At 42.4% G+C, this 23093-nt stretch overlaps 1 protein-coding gene across 2 annotated transcripts in view; it reads left to right on the forward strand.

Moving 5' to 3' along the window:
* LOC135541430 (V-set and transmembrane domain-containing protein 2-like protein) overlaps window positions 1–23093 on the forward strand; it is a 114788-nt gene that overhangs the window by 55655 nt on the left and 36040 nt on the right. Inside the window, exon 1 of one of the 2 annotated variants that reach the window (XM_064967679.1) lies at window positions 13543–13878. The exons of the other annotated variant lie outside the window; for it this stretch is intronic. Coding sequence (XP_064823751.1) covers window positions 13761–13878 — 118 coding nt within the window. The 5' untranslated portion in view covers window positions 13543–13760. Of the gene's footprint in view, window positions 1–13542; window positions 13879–23093 lie in introns of those variants that run through there. 2 annotated transcript variants of the gene reach the window in all.

The following is a 23093-nucleotide window of genomic DNA, read 5'->3' on the forward strand; positions in this document are numbered from 1 at the left end:
TTTGAATTTTCAGCAAATGTCTTAACATAAAAAAATGGAAATATCACATTTACATAAGTTTACTCAGTACTTTGTTGAAGCACCTTAGGCAGCAATTACAATCTTGAGTCTTCTAGGGTATGACGCTACAAGCTTGGCATCACTGTTTTTGGGGAGTTTCTCATATTCCTGTCTCAAATCCTGAAGCTCTGTCAGGTTGAATGGGGAGCGTTGCTGCACAGGTCTCTCCAGAGATGTTTTATCGAGTTCAATTCTGGGCTCTGGCTGAGTCACTCAAGGACATTCAGAGATGTGTCCCGAAGCCACTCCTGCATTGTCTTTGCTGTGTGCTTAGGGTCGTTGTCCTGTTGGAAGGTGAACCTTGGCCCCAGTCTGAGGTCGTGAGCACTCTGGAGCAGGTTTTCATCAAGGATCTCTCTGTACTTTGCTCCGTTCATCTTTGCCTCGATCCTGACTAGTCTTCCAGTCCCTGACACTGAAAAAAATGTTTCACAGTAGAGATGGTGCCAAGTGTCCAGAAGTGACACTTTTCATCCAGGCTGAAGAGTTCAATCTTGGTTTCATCAGACCAGATAATCTTGTTTCTCTGAAAGTGTTTAGGTGCCTTTTGGCAAACTCCAAACAGGCTGTGGTGCCTTTTACTGAGGAATGGCTTCCGTCTGGCCACTCTACCCTAAAGGCCTGATTGGTGGAGTGCTGCAAAGATGCTTGTCCTTCTGGAACGTTCTCCCAGCTCCACAGAAGAACTCTGGATTTCTGTCCGAGTGACCATCGGGTTCTTGGTTACCTCCCTGACCAAGGCCCTTCTCTCCCGATTGCTCAGTTTGTCCAGGCGGCTAGCTCCAGGAAGAGTGTTAGTGGTTCCAAACTTCTTCCATTTAAGAATGACGGAGGCCACTATGTTCTTGGGGACCTTCAATGCTGCAAAAATGTTTTGGTACCCTTCCCCAGATCTGTGCCTCGACAGAATCCTGTCTTGGAGATCTACGGACAATTCGTTCGACCTCATGGCTTGGTTTTTGTTCTGACATGCACCACAGGTGGACTCCAATTAAGTTGTAGAAACATCTCAAGGATGATCAATGAAAACACGATGCACCTGAGCTCACCTGAGCTCTCATAGTTTTCACTTTGTCATTATGGGGTATTTTGTGTAGATTGATGAGATTTTTTTTTTATGTAATCAATTTTAGAAGAAGGCTGTAACGTAACAAAATGTGGAAAAAGTCAAGTGATCTGAGTATTTTCCAAAGGCACTGTATATACCATCTTTCTCTTATCCCCTCATTATTCCACATTGGGCTACACCTCATTTTGTGTGGGTCTGCTTCTCAAAGCTATTTGAATAACATCCATCTCTTGAATTCCTATGTACATACTTGTGAAGATATTGAATGTTGTTACACATATCTGTGTGCGTTTCACTTTGCATTCTTGGAATGAGGCCTATTCTGGATGAAAGGGACGATGGGGTGAATTAACAGGGGGATGAACAGGAGGATTAACCGGGGGATGAACAGTGGGGTGAACCGGGGGGTGAACCGGGGGATGAACCGGGGGTTGAACAGTGGGGTGAACCGGGGGATGAACAGTGGGGTGAACCGGGGGTGAACCGGGGATGAACAGGAGGATTAACCGGGGTTGAACAGTGGGGTGAACCGGGGGATGAACCGGGGGTTGAACAGTGGGGTGAACCGGGGGATGAACCGGAGGTTGAACAGTGGGGTGAACCGGGGGATGAACCGGGGGTTGAACAGTGGGGTGAACCGGGGATGAACCGGGGGGTGAACAGTGGGGTGAACCGGGGGTTGAACAGTGGGGGGAACCGGGGGATGAACCGGGGGGTGAACAGGAGGATTAACCGGGGGTTGAACAGTGGGGGGAACCGGGGGATGAACCGGGGGGTGAACAGGGGAAAGTATGTGGTAAAATATACATTCCCTTGGTTGAACCACATTATTGTGAATTGAAGTGTTGAGTATTGCAGGGATACTCATGTTAAAGACTGAGGCAGTCCTGGAAGATTAAATGGCAAGTTTAAGATGGAGGATGAGCTGATGTTTTCCTCTTATTATAAAATAGCCCACCCCCCGTCCCTCCCTGATGCTGCGCACAATGTGAAGCAGATCTCTTTGTCAACTGCCACGTTTGCCATGAAGTGTCACTGAAGCAGTTGACTAGAGGGAGGTTGAAGAAAAGACAGAAGCAGAAGAGAGAAAGAGAGAAGGGTGAGATACCCTGATTAAAAGTGGTTGTAGATTAAAAAGCAGTTTGCTGCAATCAGCGCCCACTGTGTGGAAATGCCACAGGCTGCTAAAAGTGGGGATGCGAATGAAATTGCATCACCTCCTGTGCAAAATGCTAACTCTAATAATGGTGTGTTAACACCGCATGTGTTAATAGCGCGAATAGTCCTTTAAGTGCTGGTCGAGTTCCCCATAGACTACCCTGCACAGACAATCCACAGAGAAGAGATTTTAAATGGGTGCTTACGAAGCTTAATTGATTGCCAAGTGTAGATTAGGTGCTGTAATCAAGCACACCAGTGTAGAAACAACTTCTTTCCCTGTGGTGCAGCCTACCATGGACCTTCGTAGACCACTACCACTGTAATGCACCGCCTGTATTAGTGCATCTGTCTTCTGCTTGTCAAATTTTGTGAGAGTCTGTGTCTGTTGACAGTTATCCATCCCTCCCACTGCTAAATGGATAGGGATACACTGCCCAAGGGATGATCTGCGGCAAGGCTTCAACAGAGCCTAAAGTGTTTGACTATTCATATATGGACAAACAAGACCATGCATGTCTCCCCAATGCAGTTGATGTGATGGAATGCCAAATGTGATAGCATAATGTTCCCCGAACAGCCAGAGACATCATGCCTGATGCGTGTCATGTGCGGTGCATTCATCACAGCCAATGGCCTCTCTCCATACCTGCATCCATATTCATTTCATTACTCTGTCAAGCCACGTTAGCCCCTGGGAGGAAGGCAGTGAATGTTAGAGCAAGTTAATGTTCAGAACCTCCAGCTGCTGGGTGGCTTCTTGACATCTCCGCTCTCCGGTGTAGCCGGGTTGGAATTGCTCTGGAAATGAACAGCGAAAGATTTACTGGAGCAGGAAGCCGTAGTCAGTGAACCAGGAAATGGTGGAGAGATTTTAGAATCATATACATTTTCCTGGACGGTCAGCCGGATGACAGGTGGAGAGAAAGGAAAGGGCTGGCCAGAGAAACGGCTGACTGAAAATTGATGGGACTGTTGGGGTGTGAAAAAACATGTATTTCTTCTGTTTATAACTTGTGTTACAATATAACATGAGAAATGAGTTGTTACAAGTGCTATTTTAGTGCCGTCAAAACAATGTACTGACACTTTCCTAGGTTCTAAAAGACAAAAGCAGGCCTCAACACATTTACACCTGTTTCTATTCCATTGCGTTGTACAGTCTCTCGCTGACCCCGAGAGAAACTATCCTCAAAGTGTAAATCCCTTCATGTCCTTAGCTATGCAAATCTACATTTCCCACTCCCTACATCATGACTCAAAAATGTTGTAAATAAATAACCATGTTATATACATGCTAAAAAGCCTCAGCCATCAGAGAAATAGAAGCCCATGAACTTAAACACCTCCGGAGCTAAATCCCTGCAGATCGTGTAAAGGATAGCATCAGCTTCCCAAAACAGCCTGAAAACACTGGGAACGATCGAGCATGCAAATGGCTTTGCCCACATTTAAGCTGTTACCATGTGCAGTAAAGCTTTGGTTATTTGGTTTCTCCAAGACTCTGAGGCTCGAAGCACACTTTAATATTCATGAAGGTGTTGAGATCTCTAGGCGAGAAGGAGCTAAAATATATTTTGTTCTAGCGGCATTAAAATGGAAGAGGAGGTAAACAAGAGTGGTGAAAAAAGTAACTACAATCAAAAGATGGCATTTTCAAGATAAATTTCCAATTCCCTTTTTGGAATATCAACAGATGTCATAGAACTGCAAAGACCCCCAGAAAACCCTTACTACTTACAATAATTTGCAAAGAGCATATTGCCAGGCATTTTTTTTGCCAGGCAATTTTTTTGCCTACACATACTGACAAACTGTTTTTGAGAAAGCGGTCGATTTATTGTGACCAATGCCTCAACTTGATTGAATGCTAGAATTCTTACTTGCTAAATCCATTTTTAGGAATGATAAATGAACAATATACCCATTGATTCTTGAAGAATTTAAAATAAATAACTCATGAACATAGTTGCACTGTCGTACCCCATCAGAACCAAAAATATAAGCTTGTTTTACTTCAATCTTTTGTAAACAATGCACAGTTGAAGTCAGAAGTTTACATACGCCTTAGCCAAATACATTTAAAATCAGTTTTTCACAATTCCTGACATTTAAACCTCGTAACAATTCCTTGTCTTAGGTCAGGTAGGATCACCACTTCAATTTAAGAATGTGAAATGTCAGAATAATAGTAGAGAGAAGGATTTATTTCTGCTTTTATTTCTTTCATCACAATCCCAGTGGGTCAGCAGTTTATATACACTCAATTAGTATTTGGTAGCAATGCCTTTAAATTGTTTAATTTGGGTCAAATGTTTCGGGTAGCCTTCCACAAGCTTCCCACAATAAGCTGGGTAAATTTTGGCCCATTCCTCCTAACAGAGTTGGTGCAACTGAGTCAGGTTTGTAGGCCTCCTTGCTCGCACACGCTTTTTCAGTTCTTCCCAAACATTTTCTATAGGATTGAGGTCAGAGCTTTGTGATGGCATATCCAATACCTTGACTTTGTTGTCCTTATTAAGCCATTTTGCCACTACTTTGGAAGTATGCTTGAGGTCATTGGCCATTTGGAAGACCCATTTGCGACCAAGCTTTAACTTCCTGACTGATGTCTTGAGATGCTGCTTCAGTATATCTTCATAATTTTCCTCCCTCATGAAGCCATCTATTTTGTGAAGTGCACCAGTCCCTCCTGCAGCAAAACACCCCCCACAACATGATGCTGCCACCCACGTGCTTCACGGTTGGGATTGTGTTCTTTGGCTTGCAAGCCTCCCACCTTTTCCTCCAAACATAACAATGGTCATTATGGCCAAACAGTTCTATTTTTGTTTCATCAGAACAGAGGACATGTCTCCAAAGAGTATGATCTTTGTCCCCATGTGCAGTTGCAAACCGTAGTCTTGCATTTTTATGGCGGTTTTTGAGCAGTGGCTTCTTCCTAGCTGAGCGGCCTTTCAGGTTATTTTTTATTTATTTCACCTTTATTTTCACCTTTATTTAAATGCTCATTGAAATTCTCAATTATAGTGGATTTATCGGTGGTTAAAGTGTTTCCTAGCCTCCGAGCAGTGGGCAGCTGGGAGGAGGTGCTCTTATTCTCCATGGACTTTACAGTGTCCCACAACATTTTTGAGTTAGTACTACAGGATGCAAATTTCCGTTTGAAAAAGCTAGCCTTAGCAACAAAAATACACAGGCAGTTAGGAAAGCTAACTTCCCTGATGCTAATGCAGAATGCCACAGGAGGTTTTTGTGCTGGTCAGGGGCAGACATAGTCCTTGGTTCACTCCAGACCTATCTATTCCTAGTTCTACATTTTTTGAATTGGGCATGCTTATTTAAGATGGTGAGGAAGGCACTTTTAAAGAATAGCCAGGCATCATCTACTGATGGGATGAGGTCAATGTCATCCCAGGATACCCCGGCCAGGTAAATTAGAAACGCCTGCTCGCAGAAGTGTTTTAGGGAGCGTTTGACAGTGATGAGGGGTGGTCGTTTGGTGGCAGACCCATTACGGATGCAGGCAATGAGGCAGTGATCGCTGAGATCTTGATTGAAAACAGCAGAGGTGTATTTGGAGGGTAAGTTAGTTAGGATGACATCTATGAGGGTGCCCGTGTTTACGGATTTGGAGTTGTACCTGGTAGGTTCATTGAAAATTTGTGTGAGATTGAGGGCATCAAGCCTGGTTTGTAGGATGGCCGGGGTGTTAAGCCTGTCCCAGTTTAGGTCACCTCGTAGCACGAGCTTAGAAGATAAATGGAGGGCAATCAATTCACTTATGGTATCAAGGGAACAGCTGGGGGCAGAGGGAGGTCTATAGCAAGCGGAAACAGTGAGAGACTTGTTTCTGGAAAGGTGAATTTTTAGAAGTAGAAGCTCAATTTTTTGGGGTACAGACTTGGATATTAATACAGAACTCTGCAGGCTCACTCTGCAGTAGATTGCAACACCATCCCCTTTGGCAGTTCTATCTTGGTGGAAAATGTTATAGGTAGCGATGGAGATTAAGGTTTTTGGTGGTTTTCCTAAGCCAGGATTCACCTCTAAATCACCAGAGGAACAGAGGAGAAGTAGGATAAGGGTTTGGCTAAAACTATACGAACTGGCCGTTTAGCACGTTCGGAACAGAGAGTAAAAGGAGCAGGTTTCTGGGCACGATAGCATAGATTCAAGGCATAGTGTACAGACAAAGGTAAGGTAGGATGGCAGTACATTGGAGGTAAACCTAGGCATTGAGTAATGATGAGAGAGATATAGTCTCTAGAGACGTTTAAACCAGGTGATGTCATCGCATATGTAGGAGGTGGAACGACATGGTTGGTTAAGGCATATTGAGCAGGGCTAGAGGCTCCTCAGTGAAATAAGACAGTAATCACTAACCAGGACGTTAATGGACGAGGCATATTGATATTAGAGAGAGGCATGCGTAGCCAAATGAACATATGGGTCCACGGCGATTCAGACAGTTAGCAGGCCAATGCTAACATGCTAACAGTTTGTAGGCCAGGACTAAACAAGCTAGCAGTTAGCAGACCGGGTTAGCAAGCAAGCAGTTAGCAGGGGCTAGCATTTAGCAGACCGGGGCAGGCAAGCTAGCAGTTAGTAGACCGGGGCTAGCAAGTTAGCCTTTGGGGGATGTTGCGATGGGAGTAAGTCTGTTTTTGCCTCTTCGTGCAGTAACGTCGATAGACCAGTCGTGGAATTAGTAGGGTACCAGGTAGCTCTAGGCAAATAGCAGGCTTTGCAGGTTAGCAGAATGGGCCTTCAGCGGGCGTCGCGCCTGAGGGGCCAGTTGGAATCCTCGCGCAGGTTATGTAAGTATTACAGTCGTAGAGTATCGGCAGGGTTCCGTGCCCCATACCGAACTGGCGAGAGCTTTCCGAGCTAAAGGTTAGCTGATGACCCCTAGCAGTGGTTAGCTGACTGATAGCTGGTAGCTAGTTAGCTAGCTAGCTTCAGTTGAGGTATTCCAGTTCGGAGGTAAATAGAAATACTTTAGGAAAAAAACAGATCCACAGCACATTTGGTGAGGCGGGTTGAAGGAGAGTATTTTGAAGTTCAGATTTAGGAAAAATATTAAAAAGAACGCAAAGAAAAAGATGTATACACATGGGTCGAGACAAGACAAAAACAAAGACGTCTGACTGTTACGCCGATATAGGACTCGTTTTACTGTGGAAATAGATACTTTTGCACCTGTTTCCTCCAGCATCTTCACAAGGTCCTTTGCTGTTGTTCTGGGATTGATTTGCACTTTTCGCACCAAAGTACGTTCATCTCGAGGAGACAGAATGCGTCTCCTTCCGGAGCAGTATGGCGGCTGCGTGGTCCCATGGTGTTTATACTTGTGTACTATTGTTTGTACAGATGAACGCTGTACCTTCAGGCATTTGGAAATTGCTCCCAAGGATGAACCAGACTTGTGGAGGTCTGCAATTTTTTATCTGAGGTCTTGGCTGATTTCTTTTAATGTAACCCATGATGTCAAGGAAATAAGAACTGAGTTTGAAGGTAGGCCTTGAAATACATCCACAGGTACGCCTCCAATTGACTCAAATGATGTCAATTAGCCTATCCGAAGCTTCTAAAGCCATGACATCATTTTCTGGAATTTTCCAAGCTGTTTAAAGGCACAGTCAACTTAGTGTTTGCAAACTTCTAACCCACTGGAATTGTGATACAGTGAATTATAAGTGAAATAATCTGTCCGTAAACAATTGTTGTAAAAATTACTTGCGTCATGCACAAAGTAGATGTTCGAACCAACTTGCCAAAACTATAGTTTGTGAACAAGAAATTTGTGGAGTGGTTGAAAAACGAGTTGTAATGTCTCCAACATAAGGGTATGTAAACTTCCGACTTCAACTGTACATATAAACATCAAGTACATGTTTTTTAAATCACAGGCCACCAGACAGACTAGGTTGTAAAGGTTTTTAAGGGAGTACATGTAAAAAAAAAAAACATTCACACGCGCACAACAAACTCAGTCCAAGTGAATAATGTCCATGCTGTTGGAGGGTTGTCAAAATGGCTGTCGCCAAATGGCTGTACCATCTGCTGTTGGTACGTTTGTTTGTTCGTTTGTCAGTAGTCGTTCGGCAGTCGGTCCTTGTTGTCCATTGTCATCAGGCGTCTATGGCACACAGCCCATGGTCTGGTCCAAGCAGACAATAGAGGGGGAGAGGATAACATGCATGAGCAGGGAACCCTTCTGAACAGAAGTATTCAACCAAACTCACACGTTTGGTCCCCCTCTGGCAGTAGGCCATTGGTGGCTTGGTGTGACGTGGACTAGGTGGTGGTGGTAGTGGTGGCGCCAACAGCTGTACGGCAGTGGTGTTCTCCCTCCAGCAACAGGCCAAAGCTGGAACCTGAAAGCTCCTTTTTCATTTGTTTGGTAGCTTGATAATAGCCTGGCTGACTTGACCCATGTGAATCATACTGTGGCAACAGGGAGCGCTATGACCACACTGGTCTAGAAAGGAGGTTGTTTGTTAATGCAATATTTTCTTAGAAATTAAGCAATGGGTTTGATTGGTTTTCTCAAATGTGTTTTTTTCCTTGGGAGTTGAGGCCTCTCGTTGTAATGGAAGTGGTCAGCACTGGGGGATGTGAGTGGCTGTGGGTGTTTGCTGTGCGTGTGGGTGTTTGATCGAGAAAGACACAGAGGAGAGCCAACCAGTAAAAGCACATCCCCCTTCATTAACAATGGATTTTGCCAACAACATCAAAGAGCCATTCTAGACTCTGAAGTCAGGAGGACTTCGAGAGTTAGGTGTTAGCCAGGCAATGAGGTCCAGGTTTGCAGACCTGGGCCAACTCAGTCTCCAAGGAGACCTACCAATGGGGAGGATTCTACAATAAATATGTTTGTAAATATAAAGAGGGAGAGGCACAACAAACCATAGAAAACCCTTCCCTTAGCATTTGACCAAAACAGAGGCAAGGTGACACTTGGTCATTGTTTCAATTAAATACTCCAGCTTTATTGTTAAACCATTAACTAAATTGACTATAATCATAGTTATGAAACACACACACACACACACACACACACACACACACACACACACACACACACACACACACACACACACACACACACACACACACACACACACACACACACACACACACACACACTCCATCCCTGGATGGGCTGTCTCAAGCACTTAGTGCCGGGAGGTGTGGAGTTCAGGGCTGCCAGGCAGGTGATGTCCTTCTCAGCGACTCAAGTCTGCATACATTAGCTTCACTTTCCCCCAAAGCTCCTCGGCTGCAGCCTGGAGCTGACAACTCTATAGGGAGAGAGCAGAGGAGTGGAGCTCCTGGGGAGAAGAAAATACATGGAGTTTGAGATGCTTTTGCACCTGACACAAAGTCAAAAAGGGAGAGTTTCTACGAGATCCTAAAGGTTAACTGCTTTTTAAGGTCTTGAAAAGATTCAGTCCTTCTGTATGACTTATTGAGAGAGAAAAACACATTTTCAGGTTTCATAGAACATAGACAGATGTATGTTTAATACTCAAATAGATGATATTCAAACCGAAAAATTTCATTTGATAAAGCTAAATGTTAGAAATAAATAAATAGAAATAAAGACCTCTCACTCTCGACGCCAGTAATATCTTCATATTGCTCTCTAAAGTTCAATCTCATATAAAATTGGAAGTTCAATATAGAAAATTGGATTGGTAAAATGACGAATCATCTTCATGTGCCAATAATATTACCAACTGCAGCATTTTCCGGAACTCCACAACTATGTTCCTAGCAGTCTGCCCCTGAGTGGAACATTGTGGAGCTTTGTCAACAGGAGAAATAGTCCCCCTTACTGCTAATGTTAATTAAGTACCCTCTCAAGCAAAACAAATCAGTGCGAGGTCTGAATATTAAGTGAGGCTAGATTACACTCTTTTGAAGACCCAGCCACATAGCTGGCTATTAGTCTCATTATTAGTTATTAACTGTTCATTTGATCAACTGTGGTATAATTAGAAAAGTGTAGAGCTAAACGCGTTTAAAGTCATGTTAGGCCTACAAGCAGGTTTGTTTGTTGAATTTGTTGAACTTTTAAAAAGAGAATGTTGAGTCCTCACACAGCACCTGGAAATAACCAGCAGAGGAGATATAGGAGGATGGGCTCATTGTAATGGCTGGAAATGGAATATTTGGAACGGTTTGAAACACATCAAACATTTGGAAACCACATTTTTTACTCCGTTCCATCAGTGGTGGAAAAAGTACCCAATTGTCATACTTGAGTAAAAGTAAAGATAACTTTAATAGAAAATGACTCAAGTAAAAGTGAAAGTCGCCAGGTAAAAAACTACTTGAGTAAAAGTCTAAAAGTATTTGGTTTTAAATATACTTAAGTATCAAAAGTAAATGTAATTGCTAAAATGTACTTAAGTATCAAAAGTAAAGTCAAATTTCTTATATTAAGCAAAGCAGATGGACACATTTTCTAGTTTTTATTTATTTACAGATAGCCAGGGGCACGCTCCAACTCTCAGACATAATTTACAAATGAAGCATGTGTTTAGTGAGTCCTCCAGATCAGTGACAGTAGCAATGATCAGGGATGTTCTCTTGATAAGTGTATATATTAGACCCATTTCCTGTCTTGCGAGGCATTCAAAGTGTAATGAGTATTTTAGGTTGTCAGGGAAAATGTATTGAGTAAAAAGTACATAATTTTCTTTAGAAATGTAGTGACGTAAAAGTAAAAGTAGTCAAAAATATAAATAGTAAAGTAAAGTACAGATACCCCCAAAAACGATTTAAGTAGTACTTTAAAGTAGTTTTACTTAAGTACTTTACACCACTGCGTTCCATTAGTTCCTTTCCAGCCATTAGAATGAGCATGTCTTCTTATAGCTCCTCCCACCAGTCTCCTCTGATACACAGATACATTTGAATTTTCACATATTGTATCCAAGCCTCAATCAATATCTAATCTTGTCCAATGAGAGAGCTTTTTTTCTGTTTTCGTGCCTGCCTATTGACCACGACCCTTTTGATCACTGAAACGCTTTGAACTAGACCTCCTCAGTGAATTCCTATACTGAAACGTTTTGAACTAGATCTCCTCAGTGAATTCCTATACTGAAACGCTTTGAACTAGACCTCTTCAGTGAACTCCTATACTGAAACGCTTTGAACTAGACCTGCTATCTGAGCAGCTAACCGATCGCTGCAGCCGATCGCTGCAGCTGTACATAGTCTATTGGTAAATAGCCCACCCATTTTCACCTACCTCATCCCCATACTGTTTTTGTTTATTTATTTTTCTGCTCTTTTGCACACCAATATCTCTACCTGTACATGACCATCTGATCATTTATCACTCCAGTGTTAATCTGCAAAATTGTAATTATTCGCCTACCTCCTCATGCCATTTGCACACAATGTATATAGACTCCCCTTTTTTTTCGACTGTGTTATTGACTTAATTGTTTACTCCATGTGTAACTCTGTGTTGTCTGTTCACACTGCTATGCTTTATCTTGGCCAGGTCGCAGTTGCAAATGAGAACTTGTTCTCAACTAGCCTACCTGGTTAAATAAAGGTGAAATAAAAAAATAAAATAACAAAATAAAAAAACTAGAATGAATTCTTATACTGAAACTGGACAAAACTCAAGGAACATTTCTCTTCGCAATATGCTTTAAAGCTTTCACAGATAGCACATGTCATGCCAGATGGAATAAAGAGGCTGGGCCACTTGTGAGGAAACTATGTTATCCAAGGTCACTCCTGCTGCAGTGAGAGTTGGGCCATTCAATACATTCCAATTGTAATGTAAGCAGGCCTACACTCAAAGCTCAATCTTGCATTGTGTGTGACTGTAGGAATTGTGTTTGCTTGAGCAGTTCTGTCAGCCATACTGTAGATTGCTAAACCTTTCACACACATCCAAGGCTATATAGTAGCCTATAGTAACCAGCAAACACTTGTATTTTCTACACCAGAAATGATTTCCTCCTTGATTCACATGTATAGAGGATGGCTTCGCCAGATGTACCTCATTCAGTATGATGAAGGAGGCTCGTGTAATTTTCTAATGCCCTGTGTGGATGTTCAACCACACTATGAGTAGTAGCCAGCCAGCTTGACCATTAAAATTCCAGGGCATTAATTTAATCTTGATGTCCATTAAGAGCCTGTGAGCTCTCTGCATGCCAATACGAGACCCATAGGAGGACATGCAGTGCTAGGCTAACAGCTGTAGCACAGAGACCTAGGTTAATAATGCTGTAATGCCCTGTGGTAATTATGATGGCAGCAGGTTAGTTGACACAATCCTCCAGTGGTTCAGAAAAGGACAGTAACATATGGAATCAAACCACTTACAGTATGGCTGAGAATAAAACCATCACATATAAGCACATATACAGTGAGTGTACAAAACATCAGGAACACCTTCCTCCCCCCCCCCCCCCATACACACACACACCTTTTGCCGTTGTGTCAAGTGGGATGGATGTATTTTAGGTGTTGGACCATTCTTGATAAACACGAGAAACTGTAGAGCGTGAAAACCCCAGCAGCGTTGCAGTTCTTCATACAAACCAGCTAACATGTTCAGAGGCACTTAAATCTTTTGTCTTGCCCATTCACCCTCTGAATGACACATACACAATCCATGTTTCAGTTGTCTCAAGGCTTAAAAATCTTTCCTTAACCCATCTCCTCCCCTTCATCTACACTGCATAGCTTTCACCTGGATTCACCTGGTCAGTCTGTCATGGAAAGAGCTGGTGTTCATAATGTTTTGTACACTCAGTGTATATCTTACCATAGTGGAATGATTTTCAAATGCTTTTGATTTCTCAATGATTTTGGCAGATTTGAAGATATGTTGTGGTGCTTCTTAAATAAACTGATGGATAAATAGATTGCTATATGCAATCTTATCTATACGCGATGTAGTACAGATCATAACGATCAACTATAATTGCAAAATGCAATTGTAAACCTTGCCCATCTTGAGAGTTGCCTAGCTACTAAATTCAGAAAGACTTATAGACAGGTAAGAATACAATACAGGAGATTTGACTATTGAACATATATTTTGTATAATGAGTATTCATAAAATGAGATGTAAAACAGCCTGATACCTAAATATAACTTGTCATAAAAGTTAAGAACAGTATCATTATTCTAGATCCCTCCGCCTAATTTACTTTCTCAGCAAGCCGCTGCACGTACCTCCATGCCTTTCTCCGTCCGCCTCAACTGGAGATGCTTTCTAGCGGAAGCACAGGGAACCAACAGTGCTGATACATTTGGGCAGGCTACTGTCAGTCTACACCTTGCGCAGTAAAGCGCACTTTTTTGTCCGGGGGTTATTTTGCATTTCGGAGGGGACTGTCATCCAGGACGGATTGGATACAAGTTAGTAAACGTGCTCTGCCTAATGTGAGATTTTCGTCCGCCACTTGAAACAAGAACAACAGCAATGGGATCATTTCGACTGATAATAGGGATTTTACATTATATGGGACTCTATAGTCAACTTAACGCTGCTTCCAAACTGGCTGTGCCCGCAGAGGTGGACAATCATATATCTGGAAATGGTAGGTTTACTGTCGCGGTAATTATGTATCCCATACATTATTCACGACTAGAGTGATTGGGCAGAGTTGACTGATGCCGAGATGATATCTGCGGCTATTGTTTCGAATACGAAGTTATGACAAGATCATTTTGTCCCTACAATAATGAATATCAGTAGAATATTAAAAAAACACATTTCATGAATGAAATACAAGATCAGCAATATTAACTTGTTTAAAAAAAATGAAATTGGCTTTGTAAATAGGCTTAACTGTTTCGGGAAGTTATCTCTGTGATCATTGCTTGGTTATTATAAAATGAATGATGTGTTCATTAATGCAATAATAATTTGTATGGCAAGTTTTTGTACTGAAAGGTGAAAGAGTTGACATCAACCTGGAACAACTGTTACATGTATCCTACAGTAAAATACAATTTTATGAACTCAATGGCCATTTGTGAGGGGCAGTTCAAGCTAGATCATATCTGACAATGCTTTACTTGGCTCAACTGTTTTGAGCAATTGCTGTTGGCTTTTGTAAATGGTATTACCAGTTGGGTAGCAGTGCATCTTGGGCCAATTTACTGACAGAACAATACAGGTAAGAGGAAAATCGATGTTCATGTCCCAAAGCTATGAATCAACCATGTCATTTTATGTTTGTTGGAGGATATACAGTACATTGATTGTCTAGAGACACTGGATGCCAACATTTACTTAGTTTGTCTGCTGTGAAATCGAGGATGGCAAGGGTGTACATTGGTGGCAGGAGAATATTTCTGGAAGGGAGTTGTAGATTTGTGGCAGGTGGTATGAAACCCAGATATGTTAGGTGGTTCAGGACCAGCTTGTTAGGTGGTTCAGACCCAGATATGGCATGTGGTTCAGACCCAGAAATGGCAGGTGGTTCAGACCCAGATATGGCAGGTGGTTCAGACCCAGATATGGCAGGTGGTTCAGACCCAGAAATGGCAGGTGGTTCAGACCCAGATATGGCAGGTGGTTCAGACCCAGATATGGCAGGTGGTTCAGACCCAGATTTGGCATGTGGTTCAGACCCAGATTTGGCATGTGGTTCAGACCCAGATATGGCAGGTGGTGCAGAACCAGCTTGTTAGGTGGTTCAGACCCAGATATGGCAGGTGTGAATGCACTTGGTATGATATGTTGAGAATTACTCTGACTTGCTTGGGAAGTTATATATATATATACAGTTGAAGTCGGAGGTTTACCAAAACTTAGGTTGGAGTCATTAAAACTTGTTTTTCAACCACTCCTCAAATGTCTTGTTAACAAACTCTAGTTTTGGCAAGTCGGTGAGGACATCTACTTTGTGCAGGACACAAGTCATTTTAACAGTAATTGTTTACAGACTGATTATTCACTGTTTCACAATTCCAGCGGGTCAGAAGTTGACTGTGCCTTTAAACAGCTTGGAAAATTCCAGAAAATTATGTCATGGCTTCAGAAGCTTCTGATAGGCTAATTTACATCTTTTGAGTCAATTGGAGGTGTACCTGTGGATGTATTTCAAGGCCTACCTTCAAACTCAGTGCCTCTTTTCTTGACATCATGGGAAAATCCAAAGAAATCAGCAAAGACCTCAGAAAAAAATGGTAGACCTCCACAAGTCTGGTTCATCATTGGGAGCAATTTCCAAATGCCTGAAGGTACCACATTCATCTGTACAAACAATAGTACGCAAGTATTAACACCATGGGACCACGCAGACATCATACCACTCAGAAAGGAGACGTGTTCTGTCTCCTAGAGATTAACCCAAGTTAAACAATTTAAAGGCAATGTTACCAAATACTAATTTGTGTATGTAAACTTCTGACCCACTGGGAATGTGATGAAAGAAATAAAAGCTGAAATAAATCCTTCTCTCTACTATTATTCTGACATTTCACATTCTTAAAATAAAGTGGTGATCCTAACTGACCTGAGACAGGGAATTTTTACTAGGATTAAATGTCAGGAATTGTGAAAAACTGAGTTTAAATGTATTTGGCTAAGGTTTATGTAAACTTCCGACTTCAACTTTATATATGGAGTTATGGGCCATGTTTTTGTTTTTGACATTTCTATCCCAATGTCACACAATTGGCCCCATTATTTCTAGAAAGCAATAGTTTTACATCTTTATAAATCAATGTTATTTTTTCAAAATGTTCATGGGCCACTACCCTGAAACCCTGAAGTTAGGTTAGAATAGAATACAAGTATATTGTTCATCTAGGAGGGATATTTTTCCTAAGCATCACCTTCCATTAAAAGGATCACATACATTGTCACATAACAAACATTTAATCCAGTCAGTCCATCACACTGCGTATTCTAAAAACATAGAGACACGTATACATTAAATCACAACTGACCGCTGCTCCTATTGCACTGTTAAAATAGAGAAAAAGTAGGTAAGAAACAAATGAATAAACAAATCTATATTTTCAAGATTGATGGACTTTCCTGATCTGTTGATGTATTCCTCTATCAGCAGTATTACCAACATGCTTAAACATACACTATATATACAAAAGTATGTGGACACTCCTTCAAATTTCACTCACAACCATTGCTGCAGACAGATGTATAAAATTTTGCACACAGCCATGCGATCTCCATAGACAAACATTGGTAGTTTGGCCTTAAGTTGAATGACCTTACTGAAGAGCTCAGTGACTTTCAACGTGGGACCGTCATGGGATGCCACCTTTCCAACAAGTAAGTTCGTCAAATTTCTGCCTTGCTAGAGTTTCCCTGGTCAACTGTAAGTGCTGTTATTGTGTCGTGGAAACGTCTAGGAGCAACACCGGCTCAGCCGCAAAGTGGTAGGCTACAGAAGCTAGCAGAACGGGACTGCAGAGTGCTGAAGCTTGTAGCGCGTAAATTCGTCTGTACTCGGTTGCAACACTCGCTACCGAATTACAAACTGCCTCTGGAAGCAACATCAAGAACTGTTCGTTGGAAGCTTCATGAAATGGGTGGCACATAACCCTAAGATCACCATGCGCAATGCCAAGTGTCAGTTGGAGTGGTGTAAAGCTTGCCATTGGACTCTGGAGCAATGGAAACGCATTCTCTGGAGTGATGAGTCAAATCTGGGTTTGGCGGATGCAAGGAGAACGCTACCTGAACCCATGCATAGTGCCAACTGTAAAGTTTGGTGTAGGAGGAATAATAGTCTGGGGCAGTTTGCAGAAGGCCCTTTCCTACCCCTGCGCACAAAACGAGGTCCATACAGAAATGGTTTTTCGAGATTGGTGTGGAAGATATTGACTGGCCTACACAGAGCCCTGACCTCAACCCCATCAAACACCTTTGGGATGAATTTGAACGCAGACTGCGAGCCAGGCCTTATCGCCCAACATCAGTGCCCAACCTCACTGATGCTCTTGTGGCTGAATGGTAGCAAGTCCCCGCAGCAATGTTCCAACATCTAGTGGAATGCCTTCCCAGAAGAGTGGAGGCTGTTACAGCAATAAAGGGAGAATCAACTCCATTTCAATGCCCATGATTTTGGAATGAGATGTTCAAGGACCAGGTGTCTCTATACTTCTGTTCATGTAGTATAAAATGGAGTTCCGTAGAAGCTTACTAATTGGTATTTGTGGCACAGCATTTTTGCCATTTCCCTGTCACAAAGAGGTTTATCCAGGAGGTTGTCTCTATCTGCAGGCTGCTATAAGATTTCATTTGATCGTGTGCGATAAACACTTTATCATTGTGCATCCCCAGCTGGTCCCAGGAGCTCTCTCTCCTTAGCATGTTAGCTTTAGCCAAATCAATAAGAATGAGTGTGACGTATACTGGCGCTGGATGGATTGACTATCTTGGACGGGTAGAAAAATCAATTAGCACGCATCACTCCCTGAGGGAGTTAATTAAAATGGAGTTTAACTGTGATGTTCTCTCCACAGTCTACATCTTACCATCCACAAAAGAGAATGGCTCAGGGGGGGATTTCATAAAAGGGCATAGCTATAACTCAGATTGTACTCAAATCAAATCAAATTTTATTGGTCTCATACTCATGGTTAGCACATGTTATTGCGAGCGTAGCGGAATAGTTGTGCTTCTAGTTCCGACAGTGCCGTAATATCTAACAGTAATCCAACAATTCAACAACAACTACCTAATACACACAAATCTAAGTAAAGGGATGGAATAAGAATATATGCATATAAATACATGGATGAGCGATGACCGAGCGACATAGGCAAGATGCAATAGATTGTATAAAATACAGTATATACATATGAGATGAGTAATGCAAGATATGTAAACATTATTAAAGTGACATTATTAAAGTGACTAGTGATCCATTTATTAAAGTGGCCAATGATTTCAAGTCTGTATGTAGGCAGCAGCCTATCTATGTTAGTGATGGCTGTTTAACAGTCTGATGGCCTTGAGATAGAAGCTGTTTTTCAGTCTCTCTGTGCCAGCTTTGATGCACCTGTACTGACCTCGCCTTCTGGATGGTAGCAGGGTGAACAGGCAGTGGCTCGGGTGGTTGTTTCCCTTGATGATCTTTTTGTCCTTCCTGTGACATTGGGTTCTGTAGGTGTCCTGGAGGGCAGGTTGTTTGCCCCCGGTGATGTGTTGTGCAGACCCCACCACCCTCTGGAGAGCCTTGCGGTTGTGGGCCGTGCAGTTGCCGTACCAGGCAGTGATACAGACTGACAGGATGCTCTCAATTGTGCATCTGTAAAAGTTTGTGACAAGGGTTTTAGGTGACAAGCCAAATATCATCAGCCTCCTGAGGCGCTGTTGTGTGGGTAGACCATTTCAGTTTGTCTGTGATGTGAATGCCGAGGAACTTAAAACTTTCCACCTTCACTGCTGTCCCGTTGATGTGGAAAGGGGGGTCCTATCTTCACCACCTGGGGGCGGCCCGTCAGGAAGCCTAGGACCCAATTGCACAGGGCAGGGTTAAGACCCAGGGCCTCAAGTTTAATGATGAGCTTGGAGGGTACTATGGTGTTGAATGCTGAGCTATAGTCAATGAACAGCATTCTTACATAGGCATTCCTCTTGTCCAGATTGGATAGGGCAGTATGCAGTATGATGGCGATTGCATCGTCTGTGGACCTATTGGGGCGGTATTCAAATTGAAGTGGGCCTAGGGTGGCAGGTAAGGTGGAGGTGATATGATTCTTGACTAGTCTCAAAGCACTTCATAATGACAGAAGTGAGTGCTATGGAGCTATAGTCATTTTGTTCGATTACCTTTGCCTTCTTTGGTACAGGACCAATGGTGGCCATCTTGAAGCATGTGGGGACAACAGACTTGGATAAGGAGAGATTGAATATGTCCATAAACACACCAGCCAGCTTGTCTGCGCATGCTCTAAGGACGCAGCTAGGGATGCCGTCTGGGCCGACAGCCCTGCGAGGGTTAACACGTTTAAATGTCTTACTCACGTCAGCAATGGAGAAGGAGAGGCAGGGCCCACAGTCCACAGTCCTTAGCGTTGGTTGCGCTGTATTATCCTCAAAGCAGGCAAAGAAGGTGTTTAGCTTGTCTGGAAGCAAGACGTCGGTGTCTGATGTGGCTGGTTTTCTTTTTGTAGTCAGTGATTGCCTGTAGACTCTGCCACACACGTCTCCTGTTTGAGCCATTGAATTGCGACTCCACTTTGTCCCTATACCAACATTTTGCATGTTTGATTGCCTTGTGAGGGAATAACTACTCTGTTTGTATTCGGCCATATTCCCAGACCTCTTTCCATGATTAAATGCGGTGGCTCTCGCTTTCAGTTTTGCGTGAATGATGTTCTCCGTTTGGAGACCTGGAAAAATAGCCTTTTGTTTCCCTCCTGGATGAGATTGTCTCTCTCAACAGAAAATAGAGCTGCATCCCTTTGGGGTTAAGTAATCCCCATGGGAGGTTTTCTATCAGCCCATACACTGGTGGGTTGATATATTCCCCAGATGCTTGGGAGTTGTGCCTTCATGTAGATTACAGAAGCCCATGCAGTGTTCCAGAAAGCACTTGTTATACTTGGCCCAGGCTCAGCCCCAGATAAGAACATTTGTCCGTGGTGCCGTTGCCCCTGCATGGTCCCCTGCTCAGCCCATGTACAGATATGTAGGTCTAACACCTGTGCAGCTAGGTGGAACATTGTCTGGCATTGGAAGGCAAGGTGAAGTGGTCAGGTCTAACAACACCTGGTTTCTTTGACACGTGTCTAGCTCTGCTTTAACCCTGTCAATCTCACAGGTTCAGGTCTCGGAAGGTTGTATAGAGACAAGCAAGGTAGAAAACAATATAGAGTGCATCTCCATGTGTACCTGGAAGCAGTTTCCCCGATTTGCATGAAGCAGTGGCGCACCGCCGCTGCTAAATCGTGGCAGCCACTGCAAAAATGTAGATGTATAATGTAGAGGTATCTCAAAAAAACATCTGTAGGCCTATACAACCTGACCAGAGCGACTTACAACCTGACCAGAGCGACTTACAGTCGTGAGTCCATACATTTCCTTACTGGGCCCCCATGTGAATCAAACCCTGGTGTTGCAAGCGCCATGCTCTACCAACTGAGCCACACAGGACCACCATGGTTTCACCATGTAATCGGTATTTACACTAAATTCACAGTCTGGGCATACTGTATGAATTCATAATGCAGTTTTCTTTGGCATTAATTGAATATGACTCTGGCTGTGAGGGAGGGGCCAACAGATTGGACACTCCCACTGTCACAGCAGAGGGTGATGTCAGAGACCTGGTGGGTGAGTGGAGAGGAATGACAGGAAGTGAGAGCTTTGCTTTGTATTTAAGACTGAACTTTAAAGCATCAATCAACAGTAATTCTACACACAAATAGTTCTCTAAGACTATATGACTGTATGATATAGGTTTTCTCTTAGGAAAATGTGATGCCAGACATTTGACCAGCAGCATTTTAATTTACCGGACATTTGAGAAGTTACGTAACCTGATAAGGGTTCAGAATGACAGAAATCACATTTAGATTATGGTAATTCCTATTAACAGAACATGCAAGTCGCGGATGCAACAATGTGCGGTCCTTCTTGCCGAATTCTGATGCGTACTTTGAACATTTTAGAATAAAATGTACTTTTCCTCAGCCAATAAGAAGAGTAACAAACAGCAAAATAATTTGCCTATGTCAATCTACTATTCCCCATAGTAGAAAAGTTGACCTATTCTATTGGACAGCTTGTGGAGAAAGAAATGGCCTATCTCTAACCAACTCTGGGACAACTGTGGGACGATAGATCCCACATTCATACAACCAGTAGGCCTAGGCTGCCAAGTTAAGAAGTAATGAGTCTGATGCAACAGATCAGAATGTTTAGCTCAAAATGTTGATCAACTATTATTTCTTCACATTATATGTGCAGCAATGCGTACAAGGCAATAGGCTACGTGTGAATGTCCATTCACTAATGTAATTAGTGGGATACACCTTTGTCAAAAGAGCACAGCACATGCCAGCAGTTAAATGTGACAAAGATTTAAATATCCATTATAACATTTTGAAAAGAGGGAGGGGAGATCTAATATGTAACAACTAGCATGGGTTGCTTATATTACTAGGATTGTGCCTTTGGCTACTGGACAATGAATGAACGTTTATATAAAATAATTAATTTGATACGATTTTGGCGAGACTTTGAAACAGCAAGCCTCATAATATGTAGTAAAACGTTCAGGTTTCAAACAATGAAGTCTATGTTTTCTCAATGCAGACTGCCTCCAGCTCATTGCAAAGTGGTGTGTGGCACAGTGATGAAGCCTTGGAGAAAGTACCCAATTGTCATGCTTGAGTAAAAGTAAAGATACCTTCATAGAAAATGACAAAGTAAAAGGGAAAGTCACCCATAAAAATACTACTTGAGTAAAAGTCTAAAAGTATTTGGTTTTAAATATACATAAGTATCAAAAGTGAAAGTATAAATCATTTCAAATTGCTTATAATAAGAAAATCAGATGGCACAATTTTCTTGTTTTTATTTATTTAAGGATAGCCAGGGGCACACTACAACACGCAGACATAATTTACAAGCGAAGAATTTGTGTTTAGTGAGTCCTCCAGATCAGAGGCAGTAAGGATGACAAGGGATGTTGTCTTGATAAGTGAGTAAACCACTTTTCTGTCCTGCTAAGTATGGAAAATATAATGAGTACTTTTGGGTTTCAGGGAAAATATATGGAGTAAAAAGTACATAATTTTTTGAGGAATGTAGTGGAGTAAAAGTAAAAGTGTTCAAAAATACAAATAGTAAAGTACAGTACAGATACCTAAAAAAAACTACTCTAGTAGTACTTTAAGGTATTTTTACTTCAGTACTTTACACCACTACATCCAAGTATTGTAGGACCAATACACATATTCTGAAATATGCAGGTGCTTCTCCACCTTCTCTACCAATTGAATGTGGCGTAGCAACATTATGGTTCCTGAGGAGTTGTATGGGCTAGACATGGCAGTGGAATAATGGCGGGGAAAATCAAAAGAAATGCTCTGAGCCTTTGATCTGTTGAGAGGAGTCTTAGGCAAATCAAGATCACAGGCAGTATAACATTTTGAAGAATAGGTCCATATAGCGTGACAGTTAGCAGGGAGCCTGGGGGATTGAGCTTTGTGCAAGGTCTTATCTATTCTCATTCACACTGTGGCTGTAGCAAGCTTCACCTTGAGGTTCAAAACTCAAGAGGTTCGCTGTGCAAAACTGGTGAATCTCTCGCAAAAATAGGGGTTTTGAAGACTCCATTATTCCAAAGCCTTCACGTGCATCTTGTAAAGAGATAGTTGTATAAACTAAAGGAGTTCCATGAGATGGAATTCTTCATATTTGACTCTCTGATACCTGTGCATGATATTTACTGGAGGAACATGGGACTTGGCATCCAAGTTTTGAATAATTCCGGAATATCAAACCCTGATTTGAGTTCAACAACCATGTGAGCTTAGGCAATGGAAAGGATATAGAGACAGACATCACTTAGATGCTAAGTCCATTACTAGCAGTATAACCATTCTGCACTGCACAACCATTAAGCTCATCAAAAGGTGTGCCAGAAAAACCCTCTCAGGGGCAGAGTGTTGAGATGAAGAGATGAAGTCCAACAGCATTGTACCCCAGGGTCTTCTGATGGAGAAAACTGATGTGGAGCTGCAGTTAGCTCCCAGCCACTCTTGTCAACACAGGCAGCTACATCTGTGCATGACACACGCACACCCGCAGCACACACAT

The sequence above is a fragment of the Oncorhynchus masou genome, chromosome 6 (genome assembly GCF_036934945.1).
Source record: "Oncorhynchus masou masou isolate Uvic2021 chromosome 6, UVic_Omas_1.1, whole genome shotgun sequence".
NCBI lineage: Eukaryota > Metazoa > Chordata > Actinopteri > Salmoniformes > Salmonidae > Oncorhynchus > Oncorhynchus masou.